Here is an 18,033-nt window from a genome sequence, read left to right as displayed (position 1 = left end):
TTGAACGCTAGTTGTTGCGGGAGAAGTAGAAAGAAATTTGCTGCTGCTGGGAAGTCAATAAATAGTTGAATGTGTTGTGAGTTCCTTCTACTAGCACAAAATTCGTGGGGCGCGCCAGTTTTCCACTATTCGAATTCAGCACATAATCGAAACGCCTGTTGCAAATAAAGTTTTTTTTTTATTTTAGTTAGTCCAAAACATACCATCTCAGATAACAGCAGGCAAAGCAGGATTTCACAATACGTATTCAATCATTTTTGTTATCGAACTCGGATAATTTTTTTATATTCAAAATTTTGCATAAAAAGGTTGTAATGATTTTTTGTTTTATTAATTTACGGGACCAGATAATCTATACAAATTTTAAATCGCTGAATCAGAGTCTAAAGTCAGAAAACAAAAGTGGTTTTGTGTTTTATTTCTAATCTAGAAAAGCGTCAAATTCGGCAAATATAGCGCATTTTTTAAGATTATAAAGAAAAGGCAATAACAATTTTTCTATTTCGAAGTTAGATTTGACGTTAGCGATCTAAAATCTATGAAAATTGGCGAAATCCTATAAGAATAGTTCAAGTACGTAGCTCTACAAAACAAAATGTTTGGCCGTCGAAAAAAACTATTGTCAATTCTTGTCAGTTTCGTGTCGATGCATCAAAATCTGATGGTAAAATTAAACATTTACAGTGGTGGAAAAATAAATAGGGTAGCCAGTTTGGCTAATTTTCTTTTGATTTAAAATTTATTATTTGTTTCATAATGTTATAGCTCATTACCTATCAAAACCATATAAATTCATATTTCAATCTTTTTGAAAAAATTATAAAATTTCTGCAAGGTTGCATCTAAATTTTCAACTCTAATAAAATTTTTCAGAATATTTTTAGTATGCAGTTTTTTAGGCCATTCTAGTATAACACAGTGCAAGTTTGAAATTGCTAGAAAATCGCGTTGATATTTGACAATTTTTTAACGCATTTTCCTCCATACAAAGTATATTCGAAATTATTTTTTATATGGAAAAAATACGTCATACACTCAGAAAAAACTATTATCAAAATCAACGCGATCTTTTAGCAACTTCAAACTTGTACTTTATTGGACTATAAAAACGCGCACGCAAAAAAAGCCCTGATTAATAAGTTTTCGCACAATATGGTTTTTTGTTAGATAATGAGCTATACTTTTATAAAAAAAAACATAATAGATATTAAGTATTAAATATATAATCAAAAGAAAAATAGGCAAAATTTGTTCAAATGCCACGTCCCTATTTATTTTTCCACCACTGTATATAGCAGAATTGAATTCGAACTTCAAATTCAGACTCCCCGACCCAAAGCCGATAAGGATTGCCTACTTTCATTCAATTTTTTTCTAGCTGTGCTATATTTCCATCAATTACGCAACCCCTCAAAAACCAATTTTTTTGTTCGTTGAAAGGAAAATGGCTAATCCTTGCAGATTTTGTTTCCAATTTTTCCTCTTACCAAAAAATTTATCTGCTATCTGTACTATTTGTTGTGGGTTTTTTGAGGTTGTGAGAATGGAAGAAAACAAAACCAAACTCTTCGCATGGCGAAGAAGGCCAAACTCAGTTCTATTCGGATACAGTGACTCGAAACAGTGACTGCAATTTGGCACTCAACCACCCAAAGCTGCATTTACTTTCAAAAATTATTTATTTTGTTTATTATAATTTCGACTTTTTAATAATTTTTTTATTTTTTATTTTTTTCGCTGAAGTGTCATTTATAATCTTTGTGTATACTGCCTGCTCAAAGATTTCATTTTCGTCCGCCGCTCTTGCTCTAAGGAAAAAACTCAAAATTAACCTTGTAAACTCAAACACTTGGTCAGCTGTAAGAATTAGTGAGCGTTTCCTTTTTCACACTCCACCCGTTTGCCGCTTTAGCGCTTGTTCTTGTTGTGAAAACATGAAAAAACAAATTTACAAGGATTGTTGGAAAACCTATTCAGTGGTTTTATCTTTGCTCGCCTGTGCCGTTCCGGTGACGGAAGAACCGTCAGCGACCCTAGCTTTTCGCCTGCCTTGCCTACAATTACGTTTCAACGCGACAGGCGCAAACACTAATTAAGTAAAAAAAAAAATTGCAAAATCCTTATTGAGAATAAAAATTACAAAAAAAGAAGATATTTGTATTTAATTTCTAATTTAAAATTATAATAGTTTAATATTTATTTGCAAGTAACAATTCAGAATATTACAATACAAAAAAAAAAACATGTATATGATATAAAAATTATTTGAGGAAAAAAATAAAAATTAAAAAAATATGTAAAAAGTAGTAAACACCGGAGGGGGTCGAAATTTCTTAGCTGTAGTGCGAACAATTTCAAATATGGCATAACTAAACCGAAACTTACATAATAGAATAATTAAAATTTACCAATGCTAAGTGTGTAATGTAAAATTTAAAATTTAATACATAAGCGCAGATATAAATATACTACATATTTCAAATACATACATACATACATATTTACGCATAACTAAATTTAACAAAAAAAGAAAATATTTACGTTTTACGTGAAGACATTTTTTATAAATGTAAGTTTTTAACGTGTCGTCACTTGAATAAAAAAAGAAAGAAAATAAGTAGTTTTAAAAAGAAAAACTAGAACAAAAACAAAAATTACTAAAAACAAAAAAACGTAAAACAAAAGAAAAAGTAAAACAGAAAAAAACTGCAAAAACAAATATAAATTTGACACTTAAATAGGAAAGCAAAAACAAAAACGCAAAAAAAAAAAACAAAGGTAAAACGAAAACGGAGAACTGCTGTAAAATTTATACATACATACATAATTGATTACGCATAAGTGTAGCATAAATTTTCATAAACGTTTTCAACAAACATAAAAAAGAAAAAGAGTGTAAGCATTAATTGCGTAAAAGATTATAATGAAATATAACAGAAAAAAAACAAACAAAAAAATTTAAAATTGCTATGCAAATTATTGTTTAACTTGAATTAAAGGAAAAAGATTTTAGCGACTAGTTACTGAAAATATAATAAATAAATAAAAATAAAAAAGAAAGCGATTAAAATATGTCGGTATGCTAGTGTGCATATGAACAAAAAAATAAACATATATTTAAATGAAATGTTAATTACATTTGCAACTATGTTCTATATAAATATTTAATTATAAATGTAATATTAATTACTAATTTCTTTTATTAATTGTGCAGCGAATTTCAATAGAAACGCCTTGCTGGCCGCTGTTTCTTTTTTAATCGATAAACCACACACCGACACACACCCATACATACGGAACATGCACAGGCATATATAAATAAAAACAAACACTTTAATTATTATAAATATTACGTATATATGTATATGTACGCCAGCACATGCATTATTAATTAAATTTATGTAACACTCATAAAAAATATGATTTCTTATTTTTTATAATTACTCTTCTTATATTAAATGCGCTCCTTATTACATTTCTTACATTATCAATTAATTAATTAATGATTAATTGTAAAAAAGTATAACTCTTACTATCATTATTATTATTAGAAGCAAAATTAAAGAAAACTAATTAAATTAAAGATTTTTAAACTTATTATTGTCATTTGCTTAAAGTAAACGATTAAAGAACTAAAACTAGAACTAGTAAAAAAACGTGGAAATAATAAAAAAAAAACGAATATTCAAAGTAAAAAGCGGTCGTCAAGCGAAGAGTGCTGAGTACTGGACACAAGGGAAGGGGATTTTAGGCAAAACAAAATAATAATAGCAAAAAAATGTTTGCGTACTCTTGTTCCCATGCTAAATTACATTAAGGATGGGTTTTAGCAAACAACTCAATTCAAATAAAAAATGCAATATTAATTTTTTTAAACTTATGTACGTATGTTGCGTGGATTTTCACTTATTAAAGAATTACATTAGCAAATTTGGAACTGATTTTTTTTTTAATGTTAGAAAACGAATATTGGAATAGCTTGCGTTTTTATTGATAAAAAAAAACTACATTTAAAAATTCTAATGTAATTTTTAAAGAAATTCATTAATTCTATTTTGGCATGCTTTTAATGACTATCAAAATATTTCTGCTGTTGGACTCATACAATTTTTTATAACATTTTTTCAAACTATTTTAGAAAGTGTTTTTTAAGCAATTTATTTATTAATTTTTTAAGCATTTTATTTCAGTGGAAAATTAAAAGTATTTTGTCGTATTTTACAGATGTGCGCTTGGAATTTTTTAAAAACCTTTCCAAAAAGTAAACAAAAATGCAATACCTTGAATTGAATAGGTAGCCGCAGCCGGGTTGCAATTATGATTTTTTCATTCCCTTGTAAATTTTGGTTTGGGGAAAAATCCTTCTGAAGGAAAAATTACTATACAGAAGATACAACGCCGAAACCGTCTTGCTTCCAACCCAAAACTGATAGGGGATGACAGAAATTCGTTCCAGAATACATCATAATACGGCCCTGTAAGAAGCATTAACAATCAAAAACTATTTTATTTGTTCCAAAACATTGTTTCTGAAGAAAATGAAACACTTTTTAAGAGGATTATTGTAAAAAATTCGAGGACTTCTATTATTCGGGGAAAAAATTTTAGTTTTCATATGAAATATCAACTCATTTAGCTTTTCAAAGACAGTTTCTCAAAGATTAGAAAATGCATAAACAATTAGAATTAAAAATATTTTCCATACCTCATCACTTTTAGGAAAAGTTCCAGAACCTTAAAAATTCAAAAAGGTTTCTCATGAAATGAAATGAAATGAATTTTTCTTGTCGGAATGTTTTAAGTGTTTTAATGAAAGCTGCATTTGCAACCAAGGCGTATTAAATAAGGTGTGATTGACAACTCAGATAGGCTCCCTTTTAAGGTCCTATTATTCCAAAAAATATAAGCAAGCGACTCAAAATTCATAAAAAAAATTTTCAATTTGACTTCATAGGATGGCTCTTCGGAGAACAATGTCAAATTCAACCACACTTTGTTGAATACATTTTGTTTGCAACTATGTTCTATATATGTAAATATATAAATAAAAAATTAAGAATGCTAGAACAAAAAATCAAAAAGGTTTCAAACTTTCAGATTTAAAAAAAGGAAACTTTCATTCGAGATATAAACTCCTACTTCTTCAATGAGAGCCAAGTAAAAAATATTTCAGAGTTTTGTTTTTAATTGGAAACATCAAAAAAATTTTAAATATTTTCCTAACCACTTATCAAAGAAAAATTTATTTTTCAGCGAATTTTTCTTGTCAAAAAGTAAACATTTTAAATGTTTTTATGATAGCTTTCGATTAGAAAAAAAATAACTGAAAAATACATATACAATTTTAAAATTCAAATTAAACTTTTTTTTGAAGAATATATGTACATATATTTAAATTGGATTCTATGCAAGAAAAATTACATCAAAAATGTTTAAATCATTGAAAACAAAAACTAAAAAAAGCCCTGAGACCATTACTTACTATTTTGCCAAGTTAAGGATCTCTAGTTCATTTTTTTTTTGTTTTGTAAATGATTAAAAAAAAATTACAAAATGGGGAAAAATACTTATTAAAAAAACTCGAATGCCTAAAATTAAAAAAATTAAAATTTTTCGAGCATCTGAAAATGTTTTTGAAAACAATATTGAAAAAGTTTATCAATATGAATTGATTTTTTTATACATATAAAAACGTTTTAATAAAATAGCAGATCAGATATTCACGAAAACTAGATTTTTCAAATACGTGCCCACTAAATGAGTATTCTTTAATGTATTAAATTAAAAGTTTCCGTCAATTTTCAACACTTCATAATCTTTAAAGGTATTAGAATTATCACAATTATCGCAATTCTGAAATCGTGACTCAACAAAACAAAAACTAAAATAATTTTTAAAGGTTTTTTCATAGAAAATAACTATAAAAACTTTCTTTAATTTTGTATGATTCCTTTTTCTTGAAACCATGATTTTCAAAAAAATGTCTTTGTGTTTACGGAAAATCCCTTTGGAAGAAGTTGTTCTGTAAGAAATTGATATTTAAAAAAATATTGGTTAATTTTGGTAAATTCAATATTTTAACCTTTTGTTTCTTTCTATTTTATCTCGAATCGAACTTTTCAATAATTTCACAGTCAGAAAATGGATATTTCCATCTTCTGATCTTGAATTTCGATAAATGATTATATTGTAATACATATATTTTTACCTTCTCATAATTATAACTTTAATAAACAAGAGCTGCTGTAGAGTATACAGCGACAATTTCGATAAATCCTTAAACAAAAACAAAAAAATGCTTTGGAATGCGGACCTTTCAACAAAAAATGCTATATAAAATGTATGTCTAGTAAGTAAAAAGTAAACCGCTATTGCATATATTAATAAAGGCATAAAATAACAGTAAATATACCAGCAAAGTGTACATGTAAAAGTGTTAGAACAAGGAAGAAATTAGTATATAAAACAATGAAAATATTGAACAAAAACACAATTAATTATAACATTACGAAATATCTACATAAATAATGTATTTAAAAATTAAGAATAGCTACAAAATACTATTTATATGGATTTCTGTAATTTTAGTAAAAGAATATAATTATAACAAAAATTAAGCAAAAGGAAAAAACTGCAAATTTGCAAATAAAAAAGATCCCACAGGGACAACCAAAAATAAAGCGTGTTTTCATATATCCCAGTCCAAAGGGCCTCAGGATGCTATCAAAATTACGCTTTCCTTGATGAAAATGAAACAGATTCATATACCGTTTTTTTTTGTACAATTTATTATTTTATTTAAACTAGGAAATCTCTTAAGCTAAAGTAGACATAAAACTGCTAAATAGTTCTCAAACTGGCACACCCAAGCCGGCCATGTCGTGTTTCAATTCATCGAACAAATCTTGATAATCTTGATGTTCGCGCACCAATAACGCCACTGTGCCACGTTTGACACCCATAGCGGCACCTAAATCAGCACGACTTGGTGTGTAGGCGTACGGTATGCCCTTCTCTTCGCAAACAGCCGGCAAGTGGCACATAATATCAATGGGTGTAACGTCACCAGCGAAGATGCAAATGCTAAAAGTGGATGATTTGAATTATGTATTAGGAAAGTTTTCGTTATGCTATAAGGATTCCGAACGAAATCAGTGTTGAGCATCCCACTTACCCAGTTTCGCCTTTGCGTAGACGAGCCTGCACATCCTTAAGACCATTACGCAGGTAAGTTTTATGTTTCATCGCCTTCTTAATAAGTTTATAGCACTTTTTGGACATTTTCTTCGAGGCCATTGGCTGTGCAATGCTGTTCACATACTTTAGTTTGTCATCATAAGAGTCCTCTTCTTTGACTGTTACATTCGCTACAGATACAACGGAAGTGTCTTGCTCGATAGGTTCTGTCTTGATTTTTCCCATGATTTAAATTAAAATAAGACGAAACTACCAAAAACCCAAAAAACTTGTAAAAATGCTTCATGCAGCTGTACACACGTGAAAAATGTGACACTTGACAGTTGTGGTGACATGTTTGAACGCCGGTATTTTTAATAACAACGCCGTCAAAGTAAGTTGATCGGCAGGTTGCGCAGTAAAATTTTGTTTTGTTGGATTTTGAAATTTGTCTAAATTTATTTCTTAAGCAGCGCTAACTTTTTCAAAACGCTTTTAAAAGGCTGAGCTGAGGCGTTTGCATGTTTTTCAACGTTCTTTTTGAAATGGAAACTTAAGCCCTTATATTTTGCTCAAAAAAAGGACATAGACCCTTTTCGTACGGCAACACCTTTCCCTATTTTCTTCAAGAACCTTCGGTCTGGTTACTCTTTACAATCTTGTCAAAGCAGGGCGCAGGCGAACGACAAAAGTAGAATCACTCGCAGCCAGCAATAAGTGCAGAAAATATATAAAAGAATCGGGGGAATTCAAATCGAAAATTCGCGAGTACCATTGTTATACCGAAAAAGTGTATTGCAATAAAACGTGCTATAAATATTAAACAAAACAAATTGTTTAATAATTGTACAATTAAAGTTTTAGCAAGCGCAAGAAAAAACTAACGACAGAACAAAATGAGTACTGGTGGCATGGGAGAGAAAAGAAAATTGTCGTAAGTAGAGAAATAGGAAGTAGCAGCAAAGGCAGCAGCGACAGCGACTGCAGCTGAGAAATTTTTATAAGAACGAACGTGTTTTGGAAAAAAAAAAACGTATTTTTTGTCAAAAATAAGATATATATGTATATTATAATGGGCGGTGACGCCCTAGCAGCTGCAAACTTCTGACAACGCGGTAGTAACGCAAAAATGAAGGAGAATTTCCAAAGAAATATGCCTTAAAATTGCAGCTGCCATTTGCTGCCGCAGCGACGCCAGCATAGAAGAAATGGCGAAAAAGAGCGGCAACCGAAATGCAATGCGACAGAGAGCAGAGCTGAAGTAGCGAACTTTCTTGAGATATCGACGTCGTCGTCGACGCTGACGTTAATTGATTTTCCATGCGAGTGTGCAGTTCAAAGCGTTTGTTGGCAGAAGCTCACTGCTGACAATCTGGCGCTGACTGACTAGCCAAGTGGGTCTTTAATGGGTGGTCGTTAATCGGGTGGGTAGGCGGTTCTTGTAACCAAAAAAAAATCTGAGCAAATTAGGGAAAAGTAACAAATTCCGTAGGATGCCTTTCCATAACAACAACAACAAAAACTGCGCTGGAATTACTATGCGAAGTTTGCGTTACTTTAGGAGGGCATTGTTGGAAAAGTGTACGAAATTGTATCGAATCAAAAAAAAGGTGAAAAAATGAGAATAGGCTAATAGTTATTATGGATAGCGGATGGCGTGGCACGAGCATATCATTGGGCACAACCTTGGCATTTGTAAAAATAGTAATGTAGGGTGAGAAATGCATGACGTGCCAAAGCAATTAATTTTTATAAGTATGTACTAATTACTATTTCCCTTTTATAGTTGATAACAGCTACTCGCTAACTAATAATTTTTTTCAGCAAACGTGAGACCTGAAGACGCAACTTTGTAAACTATTTTAAATTTATAATTTAGTTTTAAACTTTGTCACAAGTAATTACATATTTCGATTAATTTCAAATTGATTTAATGGACCGCATGAATAAAAACTAAGCAATTGGTTTTTCTTAAAATTTCAAACCTTTTCTTGATTCAATAAAAATAAATTTAAGTAGGTAAAGGGTCTTAAAGTTTCAGAAAAAGCTATTGCTTAATTTTTATTCATTCGCCCCAATGTAAGAGACAATGTTTTGCACCTATCTATATATCTGTGTTCGTATGGAAAAGTAGCTTATGTCGAAAGGTTGGCTTTAGTATAAATCGGCATTCGAAGCATACGATTGCGAATGACTCACTGGCGCTGAGCCGTTGAAGAACTTTTGGCAAATAAACGTGCAAGAAATAGTTCCGGTACTAGCAAGTCAATATTCTTATTAAGTCTCATTAAAAAATTTTTTGTCGTTTAAAGAATAAAAGAATGGCGCATTATACTAAAGTCAGCCTTCCGATATAAGCTACTTTTCCATACGAACACATACATATATAATACGCGAAGGCATTTTTTGTACAGCATAAAGGATCTGCACTGTTCGTTCGATTTGCAAAAATGGGGTGTCAAATTAAAGCGCTTGGCCTGTAGATGTGCAAACTGGATTTATTTTTTCGAAAAGAGATGCCACCTGTTAAATAATTAAACTCAAGTTATTTACTAATCAATGCCTTCAGATCCGCAGCGTCCGTTCGATTTTCAAAAGTGAGGTACGTAATTAAAGGGCTTAGGATGTGGATATTCAAGAAGGTTTTATTTTTTCGAAAAAAGTTACCACCTGTTAAGAAATTAAGCTCAAATTGATTGAAAAGTTAAATTAATTATTAAATATGGGTATCAATCGAAATGGTTTTGAAAATGCTCTAAAACTTAACTACGTATAGGAGGGCTGCCGCATGTTAAAAAAATGTAATTCAATTTTAATTAAAGGAATTTGGTAAGTGAATAAGGTATCGCCATATGGGTGTCATACAAAAGAGGTTTAAGAAGGTAGTAGTTTGAAAATATTTTGAATAGGGATGCCACCTATTTGAGAAGTCTAATTGAATTATTTTTTATATGAAATATTAATGATGGATGTCAGATAAAAGAGCTTCAAGAAATACTTAGTTTTGACAATTTAGAATATTTTTGATGTGTTTCAAAGTTGCCCCAGTTTAAAGGACTAAACTAAAATTATTTAATAATTTAATGAATTAATAACCGATGGTTATTAATGGAAATGGCGTTAAAATCCTTTATTTAAGAACTATATGTAGGAGGACTGCCAAGTGGTTAAAAATAAAATTTCCACTTAATTCATCAATTACATGAAATATTTGTAACAATGTCAGACGAAAAATATTTAAAGAAATTTTAGTTCGAAAATAATTTTTAAGAGGGTTGCCGCCTATTTTGAAAGCGGTATTTCGTTTAATTATACATAAGTTACAGGAAATTTTAAAATATGGTTATCAAAAGAAATTGAAAAAATTAAGCTCAAATTATTTAATAAATTAAATGGTAAGCTCAAATTATTTAATAAGTTGGATGGATTAGAAAAGATTGATATCAATCGAAATGGGTTTGAAAATAATTTATTTCTAAACTGTATTTAGGCGAGTTGCTATGTGCTTAAAAAAAATTAAATTCAACTAAATTCATCAGTTAATTGAAATATGTGTAACAATACTCGGCGAAAGATTTTGGTTTGAAAATGCTTTGAAAGGGGTTGCCACCTGTTTGAAAAGTCGAATTTGTTTTACTTATACAAGAGATACATAAATGAAATATCGAAATATTAGTGTCAAACGAAAGAGTTTTAAGAAAACTATAGGCTGATAATATTTTGAATTAGAGTTGCCATATATTTTTTTTTAAGATCAGCACATCTTCACCGTTATTTCGAATTTCCAAAATGAGAGGTCAAATTAAAGAAATGGGATTCTACATAGATGTGTACAGGTTTTATTTTTTTAAGTTAGAACCTTTTTAGCGGTACAGGGAGATTTGAAATTTGATGAAATGCAAACCGACACCATGCGTGACCTCTCATCACTGACATATGGTTTACATTACACATTAGGTATATTTTTAGAGGTTTTTGAATAGGGTTTCTCCTGTTTAAAAAATTTAATTAAATGTCGGCGTTTTGACGCAATGCGGGTTCACTAGTTGTATTATTGTAAGTCTTTGTTACTACAAAAAATTGGCATAATACGGTATGTCATCATTAGCTCTAATTTTCTTACATATTTGTACTGATTTTATTACTACTTTTCTGTCGATATTCGTGTCTACGCTATCGGCGTTTTGGTATTTGTAAAAATACTAAACTACAAGTTTAGATTAGCGTCTAAACAATTGCAGTATTGTGTTGTCTTATCGCTTATCAGTGCTCGCAACAATTTGCACGAAAGCCGTGCAAATGCCACATAAATACATAGTTCAATAACTATTCCTCAAGCACCACCCTACTTATGGCCTACCTATCCAACTAGTCACCCCGTTTATGGTAAAAAAGCGCACATTAATGTAATATTGTGTGTATGTACTTTGACTAGTCTAATATTTGTTGCAAATTATAATATTGTTCATTACTAAACGGCATTTATTTTCTGCTTATTTCTCCTTAACACATTGAAAAATACATATATTTTTTAAACGTCATGCATATGTGTTGTATGTACATATGCACTTGTCCAAAGTGGCTTGTCCATGGCCTTGAGCAGCACTTTTCAACTCAAAATCCCCATAGTCATGCGACCTTTGATAAAGTGCGATTAGTATAATGCACGCATATACTATGTATAAGAATGTACATTTTTGTACAAGTGTATCATTTATTGCTCCCCATAGGCATTGAAGGGTTGATATGCAGACCCTAAAGAGCAATAAATGAAACTGGGCACAAGAGGTAGAGTTTCCACCTGTTAAGTACGATGAATGAAGGCACTTTGAAGGTGTTTATTTTTAACATTGTTGCTATGGTGATAATATTAACTATCCACACTTTTAAAGGCTGCAGTATTCAACAGCTAATTGAGAAAAAAAAAACTTCTCAAGTCGCTTGTCCTAGGTCAAAGACGTTGGGAAATTTAACTCAAATAGAATACAAACAGGCGAAATCGCAAATGCCACACATCCGCTGCCGCTGCCGCTGGAATGTACTCTTTTCGCATTCCGTTTCCTCTTATTGCTACTACTCTCATCGCACATACCACACACCAACCGCGCCCGTAGTTTCAGTGTCAATGCTATAATAAGATCTTGGGTTAGAGGAGATTACGAGGGCTGCAAAAAGAGGGCGGTGCCAGTGCGGCCATTATCATCAATGCCGTCACCAAGGGCTACGATGCTTTAGCGCTTGTGACTGCCAAAGAAAGAAGAGAAGAAAATTAGAAATTACGATTGTTTTGCTGCTTTTACAGAAGTCGCTGCTGCTGTCGCTGTCATTACAATTATTCTGCAGCAACCTGCATTTTTTGTAACTGCGCGCAGTACAATGCATTTATTAGTCGCAGTGCATTTTCCTTTGCTAGTATATGTATACATTCAAGTCTACTTTTGTTTTATTTTATTAAAATACTCTTACATTCAAGCACGTTGTCGGCTGTTCTTTCCTTTAAGCATATTTGCCTTTTTCCATTTAATTTATGTATTTTTGTATGCAACAAATTCCAAAACATTGCAGGCTTGCAGGCTTGCTGTCTCTACGCGAAAGTGACTCATCGCAGACTTCACTTTTGCCTATTTGACTAAATACATATATATACAGTGAACGTGAAATATCTATTAACCCACTTGGGAGAAAAGAAACTAGCGTCCATGATTATTTTGCAGCACGATCTGTGATCGTTGTTTTTTCATAGCTTTTATTGAGCCTAGATGTACATTCACTGAATATTAGCCTCTCGAGTTCTGTTTTGAAATTTAAGTTGCAATTTTAAAAATCAGCTTATATGTAAATTCAGGGCCGTTTAAATGAAAGTATTGAAATTGGAACTGAAAGAAGAGGTCGCCAAACCTTCAAACAGCTCAGATAGGAAGCAATTAAGGCAGATTCAGTCAATTAGGCACCCGAAGTTTGGTCTAAACTGGTAGCCTAACCGTGTGATGAAAAATATTGGGCTTTGTCCCAATCTTGACAAACAGTGTTTTACATTTGTCCATAGAATTTCCATTTAAATTTTCGTGTGACTGAACAATTAGCCGGAATCATTTTTTTTAATTGGTACAAATGTACCATTACTCATAAGGGCTGTTTTCTTAAGTAACCTTTAACTTTAAAGTTTCCTTTAGATTTAAAGCTTACATTAAAATTTATGGTTGTGTCTAAAGTAAATCATTTTATTATCGGTTTTAAAGCGGTTTACAACCAAGAAACTTACATACATATGTACGTCAAAAACCGATAAAAGTCGCCGTCATCGATTCGCCAACAGTTAGCGAGTGGCGAAACGAACGAACTTAATTAGGTGCACCCAAATATAGCAAGCCTCGAAGTGACGAATCGATGACGGCTGGAAATTCTTTACTTTAGACCTACCTATATAATTTAAATATAATATAAAGAGAGCTTTAAATTAAAGGTTACATGAGAAAACGGCCCTAAGTTAAGTACATATGTAGAATGTGTATGTGTACGTATGCGACTGTAGCTAACTTTCCTCGCCTTGAGGCGCTTTAAGCTGAAATTAGTCGAGAACGCAGAACGTATACATAAACGCAGTCTGTATACGCAGAATTTTGTCGATTACTGGAGCCCTCAGTGTTGCTTACTACACTGTTGCCACTCATCAATGCCTTTTCATAAACTTACCCTTTCAACTACAATTTTTCGTGCTATAATAGATTTTAGCTAAATATAAACTACTTAGTTTTCAACAAAAACCTTATTCAATAGTAAATTTCAAATATTTTAAACATATATTGAATAGGAACTTATATCTTTTTTACCATCTGTAAAACTGACGAAGTGGCAACTATCTAAAGAAGGAGAAATCAGCTGACACGGAAAAATCTAAATTCCGCATATTTCTGCGCTACGGGCTACAACTACAGAAAAATTCTGCGGTGTTCAGTTTTCATTTGCATGGCGCTTTGGTAAGACAGATCGTGTCAGCTGACTCGGGTTTACGTACCGGTAGGTTTACGTTCTTGACTAATTTATTTATTTTTGTTGGATGTTTTTTTTTTACTAATTTTCTGGGCAGCCCATAGAGTGAGTGTGAGTTTATGTGCTCACTGCGTCTTTTTACGCTATAATTAGGCAATATATCAAATGCTTAACGCTGATAAGCGTTGGGAATGCGGCTTTCGTCACTTTTTTCGGAGTAAATTAATTTACTAAAACGAAAACATAATAAAAATTAGACATAATATAAAAACGTTTGAACTTTATTCCAAATCGAATGCATATTTTATGAGACTGAAAGATTCTCTATTGACAGAACTATTTATATTAAGCACAGTCTATCAAGTTAGCATGCTCAAGCACTAACGCCAGTACGTCTCACCACTCGTTTGGCATTTTTGCGGCTTTTGCGGTTAAACGACTTCATGGCCCACAGCTGCCGCATCATCATGTTTACCATGAGAGCTGTTGCTCTGTTGTTGCTTATAGAAAACATTTTTTTGTAAGGATTTTCCTCTTACATGATTTTTTTTATTGCAGTTCTGTATATTTTCGCTTTGTTTACTCTGTATTGTATTTTGATCCATGTTTACATGTGTCTGCAATTATAAGCACATATGTATGTATATGTACATTCATGCGCTTTTCTTTTTGTTTATGCTTTTTGTAAGCAGAAAAGTTATGCTGGAAGTCAAGTACACACCGGCCCTGCTATTCTGTTGAGAACCACAACACATGTGGAAGAATGTTTGCAAATATGTACATATTTGTTTGTATTTGCATAATTGCTTTTTTAAATAAATCGTAGTTGGTTGGTCGTTTAAAAATATGCATATTTTGTGCAAATATTTCCTTTTCCTCGTTAATTGGATACCATTCCATTTAACTCAATTTATTATAAATGCGATTCCCTTGAGCCTTATTTTTATTGTTGTTTTTTGTGATTATATTTTCATGAATTTATATAATTTTTTAATATGATTTTATCCATGTATGTTTTTATTTTCAGTACATCCGGCGATTCGCTTTATCAAATATTAGGACTTCCTAAAACAGCCACGGCTGATGACATTAAGAAGACTTACAGAAAATTAGCACTGAAATACCATCCAGATAAAAATCCAAATAACACCGAAGCCGCCGATAAGGTAAGTTCAGCAAAAATATGAGGTTAAGTTTAACTCTAGCTCATCAGGAAGTTAGTTAAAAATTTATTGCAAGATTTGATTACACACAGGTGAAACATTATAAAAACTTGTAGGAAAAATATTTAACCAGCTAGAAGGTCGTTTTTAAAACCTTTTTTTTGTTTTTGTATAAAGACTTCACTCGAGATCGGCATACGAAACTTTACTTTCTGAATGATTAAAAAGTCCACCCAAACAGTAACGATTTTTTTTACCAGCTGAATTTCAAAAACCTCCAATTCAGCGCATCTTTCTTTGTTTAAAATGGCATGGAGTCATTAAAAAAATACAACTCGCTGAATTAGATAAATATAGCATACATGTATATATTGTCGCTTAAAGTACAAAAGCGCGTATCAACAAACAAAATGCAAAACCGCGTATGTGAGGTTGCATAAATTATTTTTTAGAGTAAAAATATTCGTATTTCAAAATGGTTCTGGCTAGTATATTTCAGGACGAATGGATAAGGATTGAGGCAAGAGCTTGTGTGAGAAATTCCAATTTTTGGCAAAAAATGTCAGTTACGCGGTTTAGCAGAACGACGATACGTGGTTTTGTACTTTAAACGACGATATGTATATATTCAAATTATGAATTGAACTGTTTGCTAAACTAAACCCATCAAACTAGTCAAAAAATACCATTCAGCGCGCTGAATTAGCTGAATCAATGTCCAAAATGGTCAATTCATGCAGCATTCGCAGCATACGATTGCGAAGGACTCACTGGCGCCGAGCTGTTGAAGAACTTTTGGCATATAAACGTGCAAGAAATAGTTCCGATACTACCAAGTTTTACTAAGTCTCATCAAAAAATTCTTTGCCGTTTAAAGAATAAATGGATTATACTAAAACCAAATTCCCGACATAAGCTACAGATATGTATGTATGTATATATAAATTATAAATTAAAATGATTGGTGACAATTCAGCGCGCCGAATTAGCTGAATGTAGTATGCTAAAAACTCCTGACAATTCAATCATTTTTACAAAATAAAATGATTGCTCAACTATGCAAAAAGGCTCGCTAGTTACTTAATTTTGCTTAAATTTACGAAAAGACGTTTAATTATTGCGCTGAATAAACGTTAAAACATTTTATATATTGACTCGTCAAAGTTTTCTTCTATAGGGAAGTAGAAACCTTCAAATTGAATTAGTGCTGTATAAATGTTTTCATCCATTCTGGATTGAAGTCGTTGACTTGAATTGGTGTTAATTTCTCTCTTCAATAAATTGAAGATTTTCATAGTCTAGCATGTCATGTGTATATCTTATTTTGTTAGAGATAGTATTTTTCTGGAGTGAGTCGAAAATACTCAACTTGTAATGTGCTGAATTAAAACGAAATTTCTTTAAACCCAATTTAAAAATAAAAGTAGTTCTAAGAACAAATTTTTTCCCAGTACGCTTAATTGAAACCGATAAAATTTAATCTGCTATAGAAATTTGTTCACTTTAAATGTTGTGTGAAAATAAAATTCCAAGCTGAGTGGAAGCCATTACATTAAAATGCGCTAAATAAACATAGAATTCCGTGAAACTTGCTTCAGCGTTTTATTTTTAGCCAACGAATGAAACTTTTAAGCAATACACTTGCAATACAAATGCGCTGAATTGCGACTGAAACATATCCTATATCAAAAATATTCGAATTTATTTCAAATTTAACTTGTGAGTTAAACAAAAAACAGAAATTTCGAAAAATACGCTGTTACTTACTTTGCTGAATTGCGCTGAATAAATATCAAATAATTTTTCCCGCTGATAAAGTTGAAGAATGAACAAATCAGTGACAGTTATCCAAAAACAATATGAACAGCACTGGAACTAAAATCCATCAAATTTATTACGCTAAATTGCAAATTTAAATAACACGTGTTATACAAAAAAAAAAGACATCGAAAAATTCGCATCCCCTTAGTTTGCTGAAATGGGCTGAATAGATATCAACTAATTTTTTCCGCCTATGTATAAGGTTGAAGAATACACAAATCAGCGGCAGTTTTCCATCACCAATAAATTGCGTTCAATTGCCATTACAGGTTTAAGTAACACGTATTATATAAAAAATATTGGAAGTTATTGCAAACTTAATTTGGTAGTTAAACAAAAGTGTGAAACTCCGTAAAACACGCTTCTATTTACCTTGCTGAATTTCGCTGAATGGATATCAAATAATTTTTTTTTTTCGCTGTAAAAGCTCTTCAACTTGACACAAAACGGTGTCAGTTTTCCAGAAAACAATATTAACATCACTTGAACTATTATCCATCAAATTTGTGGCGCTGAATTGCAGTGGCAAGTTTAAATAACAGTTATTATATAAAAACAAGACAAACCCCATATAATCCCAAGTTAAAAATATCTTTTAGAAAACGTGCAACAAACTTTCACCTAAATTTCAAACTTTTTTCTCGGAAGTGTTAGAATTTTTTTGAGTACACAGTTTTTTAGTCCCTTCAATATTGGTCTGATAATGTGCAAATTTTAAGTGGCTTTTTTTTAATTTGTTGTCTAATTTATTTGTATATGGAAGAAATCCGCAACACCTTTTGTGAAAAAAATCTAAAAAATCAACGGTAAATTTTAGCCACTTGAAACTTGCACATTATCAGACTAAAATTGAAGGGGCTAAAAAACTGTGTACTCAAAAAAA

At 31.4% G+C, this 18,033-nt stretch overlaps 2 protein-coding genes across 3 annotated transcripts in view; one reads left to right on the top strand and one right to left on the bottom strand.

The window, feature by feature from the left end:
- Positions 1-6,763: 6,763 nt before the first annotated feature.
- LOC118739856 (H/ACA ribonucleoprotein complex subunit 2-like protein) lies at positions 6,764-7,519 on the bottom strand. Its single transcript, XM_036471352.1, has 2 exons — positions 7,175-7,519; positions 6,764-7,083 (listed from the first exon to the last, which is right to left on the bottom strand). The coding sequence occupies exons 1-2, from the start codon at positions 7,420-7,422 to the stop codon at positions 6,852-6,854; spliced, it is 480 nt and encodes a 159-aa protein (XP_036327245.1). The 5' UTR covers positions 7,423-7,519; the 3' UTR covers positions 6,764-6,851.
- A 324-nt stretch (positions 7,520-7,843) lies between these two features.
- Positions 7,844-18,033, top strand: part of LOC118738835 (dnaJ homolog subfamily C member 5 homolog) — a 26,644-nt gene continuing 16,454 nt past the window's right edge. For both annotated transcript variants that reach the window (XM_036469841.1, XM_036469840.1), the window contains exons 1-2: positions 7,844-8,110; positions 15,194-15,332. In XM_036469841.1, the coding sequence (XP_036325734.1) occupies positions 8,073-8,110; positions 15,194-15,332 (177 nt within the window). In that variant the 5' untranslated portion in view covers positions 7,844-8,072. The remainder of the gene's footprint in view (positions 8,111-15,193; positions 15,333-18,033) is intronic.

The sequence above is a fragment of the Rhagoletis pomonella genome, unplaced genomic scaffold (assembly GCF_013731165.1).
Source record: "Rhagoletis pomonella isolate Grant_MI unplaced genomic scaffold, Rhpom_1.0 Rhpom_scaffold_00005, whole genome shotgun sequence".
NCBI classification, from domain to species: Eukaryota; Metazoa; Arthropoda; class Insecta; order Diptera; family Tephritidae; genus Rhagoletis; species Rhagoletis pomonella.
This window is presented reverse-complemented; position numbering and strand designations above follow the sequence as displayed.

Coding starts and splice junctions, on each gene's coding strand:
- LOC118739856 (XM_036471352.1), bottom strand. CDS start 7,422: ATGGGAAAAATCAAGACAGAACCTATCGAGCAAGACACTTCCGTTGTA. Junction 7,084..7,174: donor CTACGCAAAGGCGAAACTGG/GTAAGTGGGATG, acceptor ATCCACTTTTAG/CATTTGCATCTTCGCTGGTG.